The sequence below is a fragment of the Populus nigra genome, chromosome 1 (genome assembly GCF_951802175.1).
Source record: "Populus nigra chromosome 1, ddPopNigr1.1, whole genome shotgun sequence".
NCBI lineage: Eukaryota > Viridiplantae > Streptophyta > Magnoliopsida > Malpighiales > Salicaceae > Populus > Populus nigra.
In genome coordinates, this window is record NC_084852.1 from 33,126,049 (window position 1) to 33,142,347 (window position 16,299).

The following is a 16,299-nucleotide window of genomic DNA, read 5'->3' on the forward strand; positions in this document are numbered from 1 at the left end:
GTTCAGTGAATTAAAATTCACATGAACAGTATAGCATGAATTTAAAATGAAAGGCGAGAAGAGATGAAGAAAAACTTACTTGTGGTCTACTGCTCCTGAAGATGAAGACGAAGTTGAGGGCGGTTGGTACTCATTAGGTTCAGCTAGCATAGCATTCACGAGGTCACCAGTGCTGGTGCCTGAAATCACATCAAAGTAGTCTGCAAGTCTTGTGTCTGCACCATCCAGTTTCTGGTGCAGCTGCGGGGTAAAGACGAAGACGATGGTGACGACCAGTTAGCTCTGGCCGGACGATGTCTTCTCCCTCCTCGTTTCTTGTCTATCTCGATGGTGTCTAGAGGCTGGTTGCTGAAGACTGTGAAGACGATGGTCAATGCCGGTTCTCGTCTCTGCGCTTTTCGTCGGCTGGGTTGAGTTTGTGTCTCCTTTCTCCTGGTTTTTATATTCTGTCACCTTCAGTTCTGAGATGAAGGGACAAAGACGATAGTGGGGCTGATCCTCGTCTCTGTGTCGTTCCTCTGCTTATTCTCTCCTTCTCGGTTTCTTTGTTCTTTTTTTTGTGTTATTCGTTCTCTCTCCGTCTGCTCTTTTTAGTTCGGCTCTGTCATTTTTTGTTCTCCGCCCTTCGTGGCTTTTCTTTTTCTCTCCCTTTCAGCCCCTCGGTTCTGCCCTTCCCCCCCCCCCCTGTTTTCTTCTTCCCCTCCTTCCGTGGCTTTTTTTTTCTTTAGCCTCCTCCGTTTCTTTGAGAAGAAACAGAGGAACGAAAGTCTGTTTTCTTTTTTCTCTAGTCTCTCCCGGTTCTGTGGTTCCTTCCCCCTTGGCCTCCTCCTTCTTTGTGGCCTGGCTTTTATAGCCAAAGAACAATGTCGTTTCATCTATTGATTACAGGTGTAATGGTGGCGGCGAGCGGCTGAACCGTTGAGGAAGATGAACAGTGTCTAGAAACGGCACCGTTTTAAATATATATGGTTATTTTTATTTTGGCCCTTGAAGTTTTAAACGTTTTGTAATTAAGCCCCTCGTTTAAACTGTAATTAGCCCCCTGCATTTGCGCGCCATTTTCAATGTAGTCCTTGGATTTTAATGTTGCAATTTTAACCCCCAATTAACCCCAAACTTTGCTATTTCTTCAATTAAGTCCATGATTTCATTAATTTAATTAAATCCAAGTCCAATTAAGTCTCAAAACTTATCAATTCTCCAATTAACCCTTGATTGGATTAATTAAATTAATTTCAAGCTCAATTAAGTCTCAAAACTTATCAATTCTCCAATTAAAACATTGATTTGATTAATTAAACGAGTTAAGAGTTTAATTAAATCTTTAAACTTCCAATCATGTTACCCTTAACCCAAATTTTAATTCATTCTTCATTTATTTTATTTTTACTTGTTTTTCATCATTTTTTCAGTAGTAAAAATAATTCAAATATAAAAGGTCAAAAATTAGGTTATGACAAGATTATCTAAAAGATAATGAGATTTCTCTCACAATGGACACCTCTTGAACACCACAACTTAATGGATTTTTTTAAATGAGAAATTGTATCTTATTGGATATGGTATGGTCTATAATGAGCTATACAGACCTTTCACCTTCTTCCTAGGGCTATACCCTGAAAACTTCTACTTATCTTTTAAATAGGCATCCATTAAAATCTATTGATAAGATTCTTTATGAGATATGGAATTGTAAGAGACCAAACCTATCATACTTAAAGATGTGGGTATGTAATGCTTATATGAAGAATATAATATCTAAAAAGTTAGGAGCTAAGTTAGATAATTATAAATTTATAGGATATCCAAAATAATATGTTAAATGTTATTTCTACTATCTTGTTGAGCAAAAGATGTTTGTCTCGAAATATGCTGGCTTTATAGAGAAAAAATTTGTTCTTGAAATGAGTAGTGGGAGGAAAATAGAACTTAATGAAGTTCAAGAACCATAAATAGACATTTAAATGGAATAAAAGCTCGAGACTAGAACACTTGATGTTCAACCTGAAATTCAAGAAACAAGAACTTTGTAGATCTAGTAGAACACGTTATGCACCATTGAGATATCAACTTTTCATGGAAGCTAATGATAGTGAGTTGCTCATACTTGATGAGCTTATCAACTATGTGGAAACAATATCTAATATTGATTCAAAGAAATGGCTTAAAGCCATGAAATCTTAAATGAATTTCATGTACACTAACCAAGTATGGACTTTAATTGATCCACCTGAAGGGATAAAACTCATTGAATGTAAATGGGTCTTTAACAGAAACACTAATATGAATGACAATGTATATATATATATATATATATATATATATATATATATATATATATAAAGCTAGACTAGTTGCCAAAAGTTATAGACAAAGACAAAGGTTGACTTTGATGAAACCTTTTCACCGATGCTATGTTAAAATCCATAAGGATTTTGCTTGTTATAGTTGTATACTATGATTATGAAATTTGAAAAATAGATGTAAAAAATGTATTCATGAATGGAAATATTCACAAAGATGTGTATATGACACAACCTGAAGGTTCTGAATCTAAGAAATTTACTAATAAAGTATGCTAGTTACAAAAATCTATTTATGGACTTAAGCAAGCTTCATACAACTGGAATATCCATTTTTATGAGATAATTAAACAATTTGATTTCATTAAAAATATGAGTGAACCTTTTGTTTATAAAAAATATTAGTAAGTATAGAGTCATTATTTTAATATTATATATAGATGACATATTATTGATAGGAAACAACATTCATTTACTCAAATCAGTAAAGATCTGGTTGTCTTAGAATTTCTCCAAGAAAGGTATGGAAAAAACATCCTATATATTGGAAATAAAGATATATAGATATAGATATAGAAGGTTATTTGGATTATCCTAGTCTACATACATAGACAAGATGCTAAAACATTTTAGCATGAAAGAGTTTAAGAGAGGATATTTATCTATTTCGCAAGGAATACATCTCTCCAAAGATATGTGTTCTAAAACACAAATTGAGAGAGATAAGATGGAAATGATTCCTTATGCTTTGGCTATAAGATCTATTATGTATGCAATGTTATGTATAAGACTAAATATATCTTATGCTTTTAGCATAACAAATAAATATCAATCTAATCCAGATTAGTCACTAGAAGATAATTAAAAGCATTCTTAAATACTTAAGAAGAACTATGTCTTTCTAGTCTATTGGGGATATGAACTAGAAGTTCATGGTTTTCCAGATGCTAGTTTTCAATCAGATATTGATGATAACAAATCTCAATCAGGATATTTTTTTACCATAAATAATGGTGTTATAAGTTGAAAGAGTTCCAAAAAAGAGACCACAACTAATTCTACAACTAAAGTTGAATACATCTCTATGTCTTAGACAACAAAAAAGGTTGTTTGGATCAAAAAGTTCATTCCTAAACTAGATATGGTTCCTAACATTGTTGATCCAGGAGCCATGTACTGTGATAACAATGGAGATATTACACAAGCAAAGGAACCAATGTCTCATCAAAGACCCAAACATGCACGTAGGCAATTCCATTTGATTAGAGAAATCATAGAGAGGAAAAATATAAAGATAGAGTGAGTATCTACTAAAATTAATCTTTCAGATCCTCTTACTAAAGCATTATCACAACATAAACATGACCACCATATAGAAGGATGTGTTATTAGATATATGAATGATTGGCTTTAGTGCAAGTGGGAGATTGTTAGTAAATATATCTTATAGCCAATCAATTAGTTACACGAAGCACTAATTTTATTCATGTAAAATATATTTATTATTAATAAAGTCTTTCTATTCTTTAATATTCATTTATATTTGATTAATGAATCTAATATTTAATTAATAAATCTAGAGTAAAAATAAAGTTCATGGGACAAAAACTCTTTGCAAATGAAATTATAAAGTTGTTATAATCATGAGATTCTTATTGCATCAAAGAATTATTCATAAATGTTCTTTGTAAATGTTATATTAAGATTAAGCATTAATTAGAGTTGTTAAGACCAGTGCATATTATGTTCTTTTTTATATATAAAAGAAAGCATGTGCTCGTATTAAATAAGATATGATGGATACCTAGAATTAACATGTAAATGCTTGTCAAGTCATATGTACATTGAACTGACCTGCAAAAGAATTCTATATAGAGAGATCATCTATATCTATAGAAAGGTTCTTGTGATAGTTATTTAAGTGATCTTTAAACTTAAGATCACTAAGTTATCATATATAAGGAGCGTAATGCTTTGATTATGTCCAAATGTTATCCTAATCAAAAGTAACAAATAACATATATTGGGTACAACATAAATTATATGAAGGTGTTTCAGTAATCAATAGAGAATTCATCACCCTAGGTGAATGAGAAAAAATATTTCATATGTTCTCAAATAGTATTGATTATGAAATCTTTAGCCAAGGTAGAATGAGTTTTGAAAAGAATTTCAATTTTTTTTTTCAAATAATCAATGACTATAATGTTAAGAACTAAAATGATTTAACATAGCAAACATATTATATGTTATAATGTCTATATCATAACATTTTTTATGAGGGCTAATAATTACACTAAGAAATTGGTAACTAAAAGGTTGAGTCAAACAATTTATGACTTTCTTAATATTTGAAGGATCATGATAGGTTTTAGACATTGTAATTGATCTTTAAATATAAGTCAATCAAATGTTGAATTAATAATAAATTAAATTGTTTAATTTATTTAATCTTATTTTATTTAGGATTGTGAATTATATTTAGGCTAACTTATTACGGAATTTAATAGGTCACACACATAAGAACTATTTTTCAAAAATTAAAATGAGATAATTAATCAAGTGTGTCTTGATTGTAAATAAATTTTAAAAATTAAAGACTGGAATGTAATTAATACTGGGTATTACAATTCTAGACCTAAAAACAATCAAGTATGGACTATTTTGAATAAATTTTTAAAATTAACCTAAAATAATATATGTGATTTTATTTAAGGAGAAATTAATATTTTATCATTTATAGGGTTTTTGGGTTTTTCTATAAATAGAATGTTATGCTTCTTATTTTCTAAGAGAATATAAGTACAGTACAATACAAAAACACCTAAAACACAAAATAAAACAGTTAGCACTCTAATGTTTAGCAATCTCTCTCTCATAAAAAAATTTAGAAGATTTCTCATTTGTGGTTCATATGGGTTACCGATAAAGGCTGAATATTTGGACAACTTGTGCTTTACAACAACTCAGCCATGAAGTAATTATTCAAAGCCAAAAAAGAACATCTAGTCTTCATGTAATCTTTGTATAAACCCTAAACAACTCTAAATTTGTCTAACAGGATCGTTGAGACTCCTAAAAAATTCTAAATTTACTATTTTCATTACATGTATGTGTTTTGAAAAACCTAACTATATGAACTTTTAGTAACGAATCATAAACAACCTTTGACAAGCGTTAAATTTTATGTTTAACAAACTCATTCTATTAAGGTGTATTGAAATAAGTAGTTTAATGAATAGTTCCATGTGTTTTCAAATTAGCATAGGTCATCATGCTATTGTCATCAATCAAGGTAACAAATTCACTTTCATCAATGTGATCTATCCAAAGTAATGACTTTGGATTGACCTTTACATAATAATATATAATCATAAATGGATGTGGAGTTTTAGTCAAATTTGTTAGAAACAAAGTTTCATACTCTTTGGTAGTTCACAAACATCACATTAACAACTAGGAACATCAATATTTTCAAATAACTCATAAAATATTTTTTTAACATAACCAAAAGAAATATACCCCAAATGTTGATGTCATAAAAAGATTTTATTTGTCTTTTTCTTTCCCTTAGAATAATCAACTATTAAAGCTTGATGTAACATGACAAAAAAATTGACACTAAATCCAAATGATACAACTTCCCTCATTTAATACCATAACTAATTGTCTATCTAGTTTGGATGTTGTCAATCACACAATATCTGGGTCATTAAATTACCACACCAGATAAAGCTAGTATTATTTAAAAAATTAACAACAAGTTATAATCTAATGATGAAATAATTAGAAAAAATTTAAATTCAAAGTATTAGTAAGGGTTAAAGAACCCTCTCCAATAACTAAGGTTGGAGTAATATTGGTAGTAGAAATAAATTTTAATGAGGATGGATTAAAGGATGAGACATGTTTAGAATCATGTTATTGATCTATAACACCAAAATTTATTATCCATACACCATTAGAAATAAATGTAAAATTATTTAAAACCTTAAATTTGCAACTATTACCAATACTAAGGTTTTTTCAGCAATATCATCTTATGTCTTTGTTTTAACAGTTGTAACAATGGGAGGTTTTTTAGAAATTTTTTTTTATGAATCACGAGTATGATCTCACTATTATGGATATCCCATAAACATGTATCACCAGCTTTTAAGTATGATACATCTTATTGCAATGATTGTATTTATAAGTAGAATTGTCGACACCATTATTATTCTTAAATTTGTTAGGCCTAGTTCAGTATATAATTATTACGGCAATATTATATGCCTTAAGTGATTGTTTAACTACCTCCTTCCTCCTATTACCACTATGGAATTTTGCTAGATATTGGTAATAACCATCTTTCATCTTATAATAAAACACAAAGGAATTTCAAGCTACAGATAATGAAATGAGAATCATAGTTATAATAACGTTATAAATATAAGTTAAATCAACTTCTACCTTTTTACACTCTTTTATCCTTTTTACATTGGTTTTCATTCCTTTTTTAATACTCCTTTACAAGATACTCTATGATCCCTTCATCGTACCATTCACATTACAATAGCCAATAAAGAGTAAGTGTCTCTCCTTCATTGTTAAGTCAATATCAAGTTTTATCATTTTCTTTGTTGCACCCACCATTTTATAATAGCGTTTGGATTACTTAACGAGCTTGGCAAGATAGATGAAGTTCTTATGATTTTTTTATGAATCCATGTCTATTTATAAACTCTCTCTCTCTCTCTCTCTCTCTCTCTCTCTCTCTCTCTATATATATATATATATATATATATATATATATATATATATATATATATATATAGATCGTGTGAATCACAAAATTATGATTATTATTCATGGACAAAAAACACTAATTAAGCTTTTTTAAATCCAATCTACATCATTTAGATTATAGACCCTCATATCTTGAATGTGTCTATAAAAGTTTAGCCACATGCAACTCCAATCAAAGCATTTGATCAAAATTAAACGGATTTTTAAATCACTATTTTAAGAAATTATGAATTTTTTATATCTTTATATTTTTTTTATTATAATGGTACATAAACACAGTACATTTCTCTTAATATATCAAATAAAAAATGATTTAATTTGTTGGTTTTTTTCAAGGATTTAAAAACATCAAAAAAATAAAAAAAAAATATAATAAGAGAGAAAAATCAAAATTTTGATTTGATGTCATGTTTTTAATAAGGAAAAAAAACTCTCCTATTTTTTTGGTTGGGAGAATGAGAAATATATATAATACTAATCAAACAAACTAAAAAAATTAATTATATCATAAGAATAGAAATCTATAATCATTAGGAAATTAATTTAAATCCCTTTATAGAAAATCAAGAAATCTTTATAGACAAAACTATAAAGTCCTTTAACACAGAACTCCTGACTGGGAATTAAACCACTCGTATTATCCCGCCATTAATTTTCCTATGCTCCATACACAGTCACACATTAAGGTATATATTGGCCATTAATTAATCCTCTCCAAATTAAATTTTTTTTATGGAATATTTTCCTCCAATATTGGTTGGCAACCATTTACAATGCAAGCATATAAGAGATTTTCATTTTCTATCTTCCAAACAAGGATTTCTCAAAGACTTTTGACTTGTGATTAGTCATTTAGGCATTTAAAGAAAAAACCTAAAAGAGTTCAAGATAACATTGTGGAATGTGAGAAGAAATAACATTATAGACTGCAACAATGTTTTAACTTTTTTTTTTATTACTGGAAGCGTTTTCTAGTTTGGTTAATAATTTTTGTTCAATTTCTTCCTTGTGTTGTTTGGGACTTGAAGCTAATAATTTATTTAAATTAGCTTGTTATAGGGTTCACGTGGTCTTGAAAAAACATTCCAATATTGAGTTGATACTTAATTTGGCAGAATATATTTTAATTTTATTGATTAAAAATAATTGAAACTTTTGGGATCATATTTGCCACAAACAAAAACACATCCATTTTTTTTAAAAAGAAAAACTATTATTCAAGAAGTGTGATTTTTAAAATTTTGGTCCACAAAGTTTTTATTTTTGATCCCCTTGTTATTTGGATTTTAAATTTAGATGCAAAACTTTATTTTATTTATTGTTCACTCTTTGAATTTAAAAAAGGAGAGATAAAGTAGCTAAAAATAGAGAAAAAAAAAGAAAGTTATCGGTTTGTCACTTTTGAACAACAAAGAATATGATCTTGATGTCAATAAATTTCATTTGACGAGAGGAATACCATTTAGGTTTTGGTGATCCTTCATCTTATCAAAATAAGTAGATTGAGTTTTGAGAATTTTTTTCTTCGGGTTAGTTTTTTATTTTTTATGGATTAAAGGGTCATTTAAGGTTAGAAATAAGTTTACTGAGATTTGGTATTTCTTAAGTGTTTTCAAGTGAGAAAAAGATTGAAAATAGATTTGTTTTTTATAGATTTGAAAGTCGAACACTGATGGTCGGAATCTAAACTAGTAATTAATGCATCATCTCTTTTATTTTTATTTTTAAAATTAAGCACATGATGCATCATTCGTCCAATTTTATAAATAAATAAAAAATGCTAGGCACACGGGCTTGTCCTTGCAGGCCTACGCATGTCTATCATACTTTATTTTAGGCCACGTGTTACCCTAAATATAATTTTAATTGAAATTTAATAAAACAAATAAAAAAAAGGTTCATAAAAAGAGTAAATGATAGAGTATTATTCCATTAAATAATAATCAATTTTAAAATTTGTTTTAAAATAATATTATAGTTTTTTTTTACAATATCATCAAGTGCTCCTTTTGTACAATCCTTCATGATTTTTTTTAAAATCTTTTCTTAGATTTTAATTAAATTTAATTATAATGAAATAAATAAATTTATATTTAAGATATTATTTTGTTAGATATTTTTGGTTATGTAAGCAGTTCTCTAAAAAATAATTATTTTGGTAACAAATATTGATAAAAAAAGGAATGTATTAATAAGATGAAAGAGTTTTAACTAAAGAGAAATATTTTTATAAATAAATTGTTCAAAATGTTTTTGATTTTTATCAAAATTGCTCTCGGTTTTATAGAGCGAGCAACATAGCTTGGAAACTATATATATATATATATATATATATATATATATATATATATATATATATATATATATATATATATATATCTGTGTGTGTGTGTGAGAGAGAGAGAGAGAGATAATAAATTATACTAGGAAATTATTATTTTTAACATAATTTAAATTATTGTTCTTCTCACAAAAAAAAAATTATTTCCATATAATTAAGTAAAAAAAATAATCAAAAAACTCTTCATGATACAAGATGAGATATCTTAATTTGCATTTATCTTTTAATTTTATGAATTAGTTTTTAGCTAGTATTAATAAATTTTTTGAACATTTATTTGCTTATATAAATCTAGATTTATTTTATTAAATAAACACATCAATTGTTTAGCTTCCAATTAATTTTTTTCTTGATACTAAAATTGTTTTGACAATATCTACATTTAATTTTTGCGCAAAAAAATGAATTTTATCCTACCTGCAAGGAGCATGCAACTGAATAGTTTGCGACTATAATGACTACTAAACATTTGTCAAATTAAATTAATAGTGTTGTTCTTTATAATTATAAAGTTATCTTATTCTTTTTTTTCTTTTTTTTTCTTTTTAAAGGTCGCCATGACGTTAGGTATGACAATTTTAATATTAAAAAAAATCATCTTGAAGTTTTTTTTAAGTCAAACCACACTTTTACTAGTTGTTCAGGTTGCCTTTGAACCCACCAACTCAACTAGATCATGTAGAATTAACTCTCATATAAGTTAATTTTAAACCTAGACTAAGCAAAGAGTGACGTCAAAAGTTTTAAGGTTGACCCGTTGGTTTGGGTTTAATAACAATGATAAATAGTTTTTTTAAAAAATTATATTTTCTATTTTTTTCAATTGAATCCTTTTTTGGCTTTTTTTACAATTTTATCCTTCAATATTTGATTGATTTTGAATTGATATTCACAAGTTGTTTTTGTTTACTTTCTTTGAGGTTCTCGTTGTCTCAAACAAAAGTCCTGACATTTGATTGATGCTTAATTTTGCGAGAATCTATTTTTTTATCATATCATTAAGTAAAAAATTATTTAAATAAACAAAGTTGTAAAATCCAGTGAAGTCTATGATCTGAATCATGAGTTTTGTGGTTTAAGTCGTGAAATCTGGGTCAATCTAATATATCGTTGTCTTAATATAAGAAAAAAGATGTTATCTTTAAAATTTAATTAAAGCTAAACCACACTTTTTATTGGTTGTATGAGTTATCTTTGAACTCATCATGTTGACTAGGTCATGTCAAGAAAACTCTCACATGATTTAATTTGAAACTCGACTAGGCAAGGAGTTGCAACGAAAATTTTTAAAGTTGACCCATTAAGTTAAGTTTAATAACAATGCTAAAGAGTTCCCCATAATATGGACCTTTTTTTTAGGTTCAATTTTTTTCTTGATTCAAACTGCAACGTAGTGCAAGCCAAAAAACTAATATTATCTAAAACACTAAAAGATTTGAAGTTTATTATGGTGTTTCACTGTTCATATCCTTTCTTCTCTTTTTTTGTTTCACTTGGGCATTTTTTTTTCAATTTCATCATCACACCTTTGATTGTTTTTGCTTTAATTATTTTTATGATCTAATTCAATGAGATAAAGTTTGAAATTGTAGGAGAAAAACAAAATCAAAAGCGAGAGAGCCGCAATATAAAACACGAATAAAATTCATGATCAATCTTGAATTATCAAAAAAATTTATTTTGTTCAAAAAAATCATTTTGTTTATTTTTTATTTTTTAAATTTGAGAGATGAGAGAAAATTTAATGAAAAATAGAAGAAAAGAGAGAAAATTATCGATTGATTATATTCTGGGAACCAAAATGAAAGATCTTTTTATCAATGACTCATCTTCATTAGAGGAATTCAATAGGGGTATTTTTTGACCTCCAACTTGCTTGAAAAAATAAATCCGGATTGATAAATTTTTTATTTCCCCTTATTTGATTATGTGTTTTTAGATGAGTTTCAGGTGTTGGAAGTTGATAAATTAGTTTATTAATATTATAAGGATGCTTGTTGGTTGAAAATAGATTAAAAATTAAAATTTTAAATCTAAAACCCTAGCCTAATTTTTTAATCACCCCTCGAATGATTAGAAATTGGATAAGCCGTGGCCAGTTTATTTTTATTTTTTTTGAAAAAAAGGTCTCATGAAGTGTTTTAGTGCCGGTTTAGTAGTGTAATAGATATTGCGTTTCAAAATACTTTTTACTCGAAAATGTTAAAAAATAATATATATTTTTTTTAAAAAATAGTTTTAATATTACCATATAAAAATGATATAAAAATATTAAAAAATTAATTCTTTTAAAATATCAAAATTAAAAAAAAAAAACAGTTCGAACGGACTCTCAAACATGTTCTATCATCTCGTATTATTAAAGGGTACATTCAAAAACAAATTCAAGTGTTGGGCTAGGATGTCTAAAATTATGGTAGAAGGGGGTTAAAAGAAAAAGGTCGGCGTCAAATAACGAAATCACAAAAGTGCCCTCATATGAGACGGCGAAGAAAGAGACCCAGACGGGAGGGTATTTCCATCATTCAACAAGTAAAAAACTCAAAAAAGATTTGAATTCACAGAATCGGGGTTTTAGGGCTCCATTACAGTTTAGACCCAGACACGGCTATAGCTCTCTCTTCAGCTTACTTGCTTTTAGGAGGGAAAAATCCCTAAACTCACAGGTACTCTCTCCCTTTATCTCTTCAGAAATTCCCATTGTTTTTCTAAATATTTTGCTGATTGATTTCTGTGTTGCTTTAGGTTGTAGTAGAGAGGAGAGGTTTCCTTTTGATTTGCTTTAGGTGTGTTGTTAGAAGAAGAAGAAAGAAAGATGAGCAGTTTGGTCAATAAATCCTCTGGGAGGCAATCCTTGTTTTTCCAAGATTTGGCATCACCTGTTTCTGCTGGTAAAGGGAAGTTCTCGACTCCAGCTCAGGCTGCTGCTGTATCTGCTCTATGGCGTGACAATTTTGGGGGTTCCGATCTTCCTCCTCCTCCCTTTTACACCTTGGAGGACCGTTCGGAAATCTCTCCCGAGTCTGGGATTCCTGATTACCCTTTATCTCCTGACATCAAATCTCACCCTACAACATCTCCATTTCAGTCTTCTGGGAGGGAGTTTGGTACTCCCCAAAAAACCAAATCCGAGGCTACTTCTTCCTTTGCTTTGACCAGTGGGCAGAACACGCAACAGGGTTCTCCGATTTCGACTTGGTGGTCACCATCAAAAGCTAGAAGCAGCGAACACGAAGACAAAGGTAAAGGTTCTCCAGTTGAGGGTGTCGTCCAACCTGGTGCTTTAATCACACTTCCACCGCCTCGAGAAGTTGCAAGACCGGAGAAGCATAGGAACTGCGTGCCTGCAGGTAACCTTGACGAGGAAGAATGGGTTACTGTTTATGGGTATTATTTCATCTCCCTTTTTATATGCACCCATTGATTTGTTATTTCTTGTTTTCCTCTCTTAGCATTTTGTCATGTAGTATGATGTTACCTCCGTTTCCTTGCTATCTTCTTTCTGTACTATCAAATGGATATTTACTTTAGCTTGAAAATATGCACTGGGCATTTAGATTTTCAGATTTTCACAGGTACATATAACGTTGAATTAGGGCTTTTTTTTGTAGTGTTGTTTTAGATTGGTGGCTTTATGTACTCTATAATAACAACCACAACTAAGCCTCAGTAGGGCCGGTCTTACTATGATAGTGATGAAATATGGTTGTTGTGCAAATAGCTTTCCATGTTTTCTGTGTTCTACCTTGATATGGCTAGAACTCTTGTCAAAACTATTGGAAGATCTCTACAAATGCTGACAGTTAGAGCCTTAAAGGTTACTTATGTTAAGAGAAATCAAAGTTTTGAAATTGTTAATGCCTAGTTTATGATTTGTGATTATTTCTCAATCATTAGGTTGAAAATGAATAGAGTTGATGAAATATCTTCACAGGGAATTAGTCAAAGATATGATAGCATTGAACCCATCATCTAAATCATTAAATCCAAATTTGATCCTTTTTTTTTAACCGAACTTTCTGGGGTAGCACCTTCTCAATTTGAATTAGACTGAGGGAGGATATATCTTATCAATTTTAGGATGGAAGTACTTTGATTCAAGTGTAAAATTGAATTAAACAAACAAATCTGATTTTCATTTTATTATCTATGCCTGTGTTTGGACGAGTTCAATCTAAATGCTAGTATGTTGCATATAGATAGTTAGATAAGTTTCAGAATCATATCATTTAACTTTATAAAATTGTGCCTAGGCGTTGAGGTGCACTTCAAAATTTTTGTAACTGTAGCAGATGAGTCTTTGAAATCTATCTATGTAGATCTCTAACTCTTTCTCAAAAGTTATTACAAGTATGGATGTTTCTGCATCATCATGAGATAAAATTTTGACATAAAAGCCGCATCCAACCACTAAACAAGAACACATAATAAGTTACCATGCTCTATTTAAACTGATTTTGGAATTGTTTTTTATGTTTGTTATCCATGTAAAGGAGCTAGCAGGGTGCAATTTAATTGTTTCAGCCATCCTATATAAATGATTGATGTTTTGGACAGAATTCCAGATTATCGTTTTCTGTGTGACAATTAGAAAAGCAAATAAGCTAATTTAATTTCACATAACACAAATAAAAAATATTGAAATTTTATGCTGGATGTGACGAGCAAAGTCAATTTATTGCTGTTAAATTGCTTATGCTGCCACTATGAGAGTCATAGAGAAGCCCCTTCTGTGGTATTTAAGTCTTGCCAATGATTGGTTTGCTTATAGAAAGATGTGTTAATGAGGTGGGGTACAGAATGGGAGAATTGGTCCATTTAATCATTTTTCAGATTTAATTGAGAAACAATGTTTGACTTCTAAGATGGAGTGTTTTAAGCGAAACCAACGATGATTGCAATTATTTGTTGCTAGTCATTTCTTGTGGTTGGCTGGTAAATGAAGTTCTTAAAAGCATGCAGCCAGGAATCTGAAGCCTCGGAGGCTTGTCTATTATTGTTCTTTATTAATCTATGTCGCAAGTTGAGAAATGTCCTCCATTTCTCCATGCTGTTTCCTTACATTCTAGATCTATACCACTTATGGGAAATATTTATTTTTCAGATTTGCTCCGGGTGATACCAATTTAGTGTTACGGGAGTTTGAAAAATGCGGGGTGATCTTGAAACATGTTCCTGGTCCAAGGGAAGCTAACTGGATGCACATTCTCTATCAGGTTCTACTCGTTTGCCTTGTATCATCATTTGAGAGGCTGTTCTTTTGTTGTTTTTTTTTTCGTGTCATCGTTGCAAATTTTCTTTTGGCTTTTGGCTTTTGGCACTTTTATGGTTCTTCTATATGAATGAACAATTGCATCTCAGAAGCATATGCTAACTGAGCTTAAAAGTTGACAAAGATGGTGATACGAATGAGAGAATTTGAAACTCTCAGGAGGCTTAACATTTCCTCAATTCTGTGTTTAGTGGGAATATGGAAGTATTCATGTATACTTGTTTGGTTGTTCCGTGATGACTTCTAATCAACTAAGTTCTTCTGTAGATTTTTGCTATCACCCAATATGATAGATTATTTGCATAATATGGTTGCTACAGAATGTTCATCTGATATACATATATCCTTTGGCAGTTTTTTGAAGGGTTTGAATTGGGTTCTGGACCCTTTTGAGTGAATAGTTTATTCAGCCATCATTTCTCATATCAACAAGTGACCTGGGTTCTTATTAGTCCTCTTACCCTAATTTGATTCCATAAGCTTGCAGAATGAATACTCTGTAAGCAAGAACACAATTGAGACAAAAAGAATAAGCTGCTGCTGTCTGGTTTATGTTCTTCCTCTCGTTTTTTTTTTCTTGGCTTATTGTCCCACATTTGCATCATCTTTTTTCACCAAGAATTGTGTGTTATATATCTACTATTATTATATACATTTTTAGTCTGCTCCATGTCAAAGCTTATGAATTGTGATTTAGTGGTCTGTCCTTTTGCTGTGTTTAGAGTCGAGCTGATGCTCAGAAGGCTCTTAGCAAGAATGGGATGCAAATCAACGGAGTACTAATCATTGGTGTGAAGCTAGTGGATCCAATGCAACGCCAGGCTTTGAACGAAAGAATTAACAATCAGGGATTCATGACCTTACCCCCACCATCATCGACTAGAACCCCAGATTCAAACGCATTAAGAGCCTCTCCTCGCCCCCACTATCTTCAAAATGGCAGCACCAGTGCCCGGCATTCAGGAGGTGTGATTGCTTCCCCAGCAAAGTCCATGGTATCCAAAATCTTTGATGTTATGTTTGGCATTTAGGTTAGAAGTTTGTGCTGATCCAAAAGCCTTTTTTTATATCTTTTTACAACCAATAGTATAATGTTTTCGGCAACTAGAATATAACAGAGTCAAGTGTTTTTTGTTTCATTGTCTTTCCCATGTGAGAGATATTTGTTATATTCCTTGTCTTTAAAATTGTACTAAGACTCCTATTTGAAAAAACAAAGAAAAAAACTGTACTAAGACATCTGCCTTATGATATTTCCTCAAATGTTGAGAAATGAAATGTGTTGTTATGATGAATTTGGAAGATCAAGTCTTGTATGCTAGCAAACTCCATTTAAACCCAGGTTGGACCGGTGTGGGAAAACTAAACTGTGATTTCAGACAGGCACTGTAACTAGGCTGCAAGCGGAATTTGATTACTTTCAGATTGTGGACAGGAAACGCACCGGAATCTCTCGAATGATATTGTATTTCCGTCTATTGGTTTTGGCGCAAACATGTGCATGTGTGAAGTTATATATATATATATATATATATATATATATATATATATATATATATAATATATCCCAGTCGAGGGACTTCCATGGCAAAATT

At 30.2% G+C, this 16,299-nt stretch overlaps 1 protein-coding gene across 1 annotated transcript; it reads left to right on the forward strand.

Moving 5' to 3' along the window:
* The first annotated feature begins 11,947 nt into the window (after positions 1–11,947).
* On the forward strand, positions 11,948–15,999 carry LOC133699293 (nuclear pore complex protein NUP35). The gene is made up of 4 exons (XM_062122535.1): positions 11,948–12,098; positions 12,178–12,819; positions 14,537–14,648; positions 15,427–15,999. The coding sequence occupies exons 2-4, from the start codon at positions 12,248–12,250 to the stop codon at positions 15,733–15,735; spliced, it is 993 nt and encodes a 330-aa protein (XP_061978519.1). The 5' UTR covers positions 11,948–12,098; positions 12,178–12,247; the 3' UTR covers positions 15,736–15,999.
* Positions 16,000–16,299: the final 300 nt, after the last annotated feature.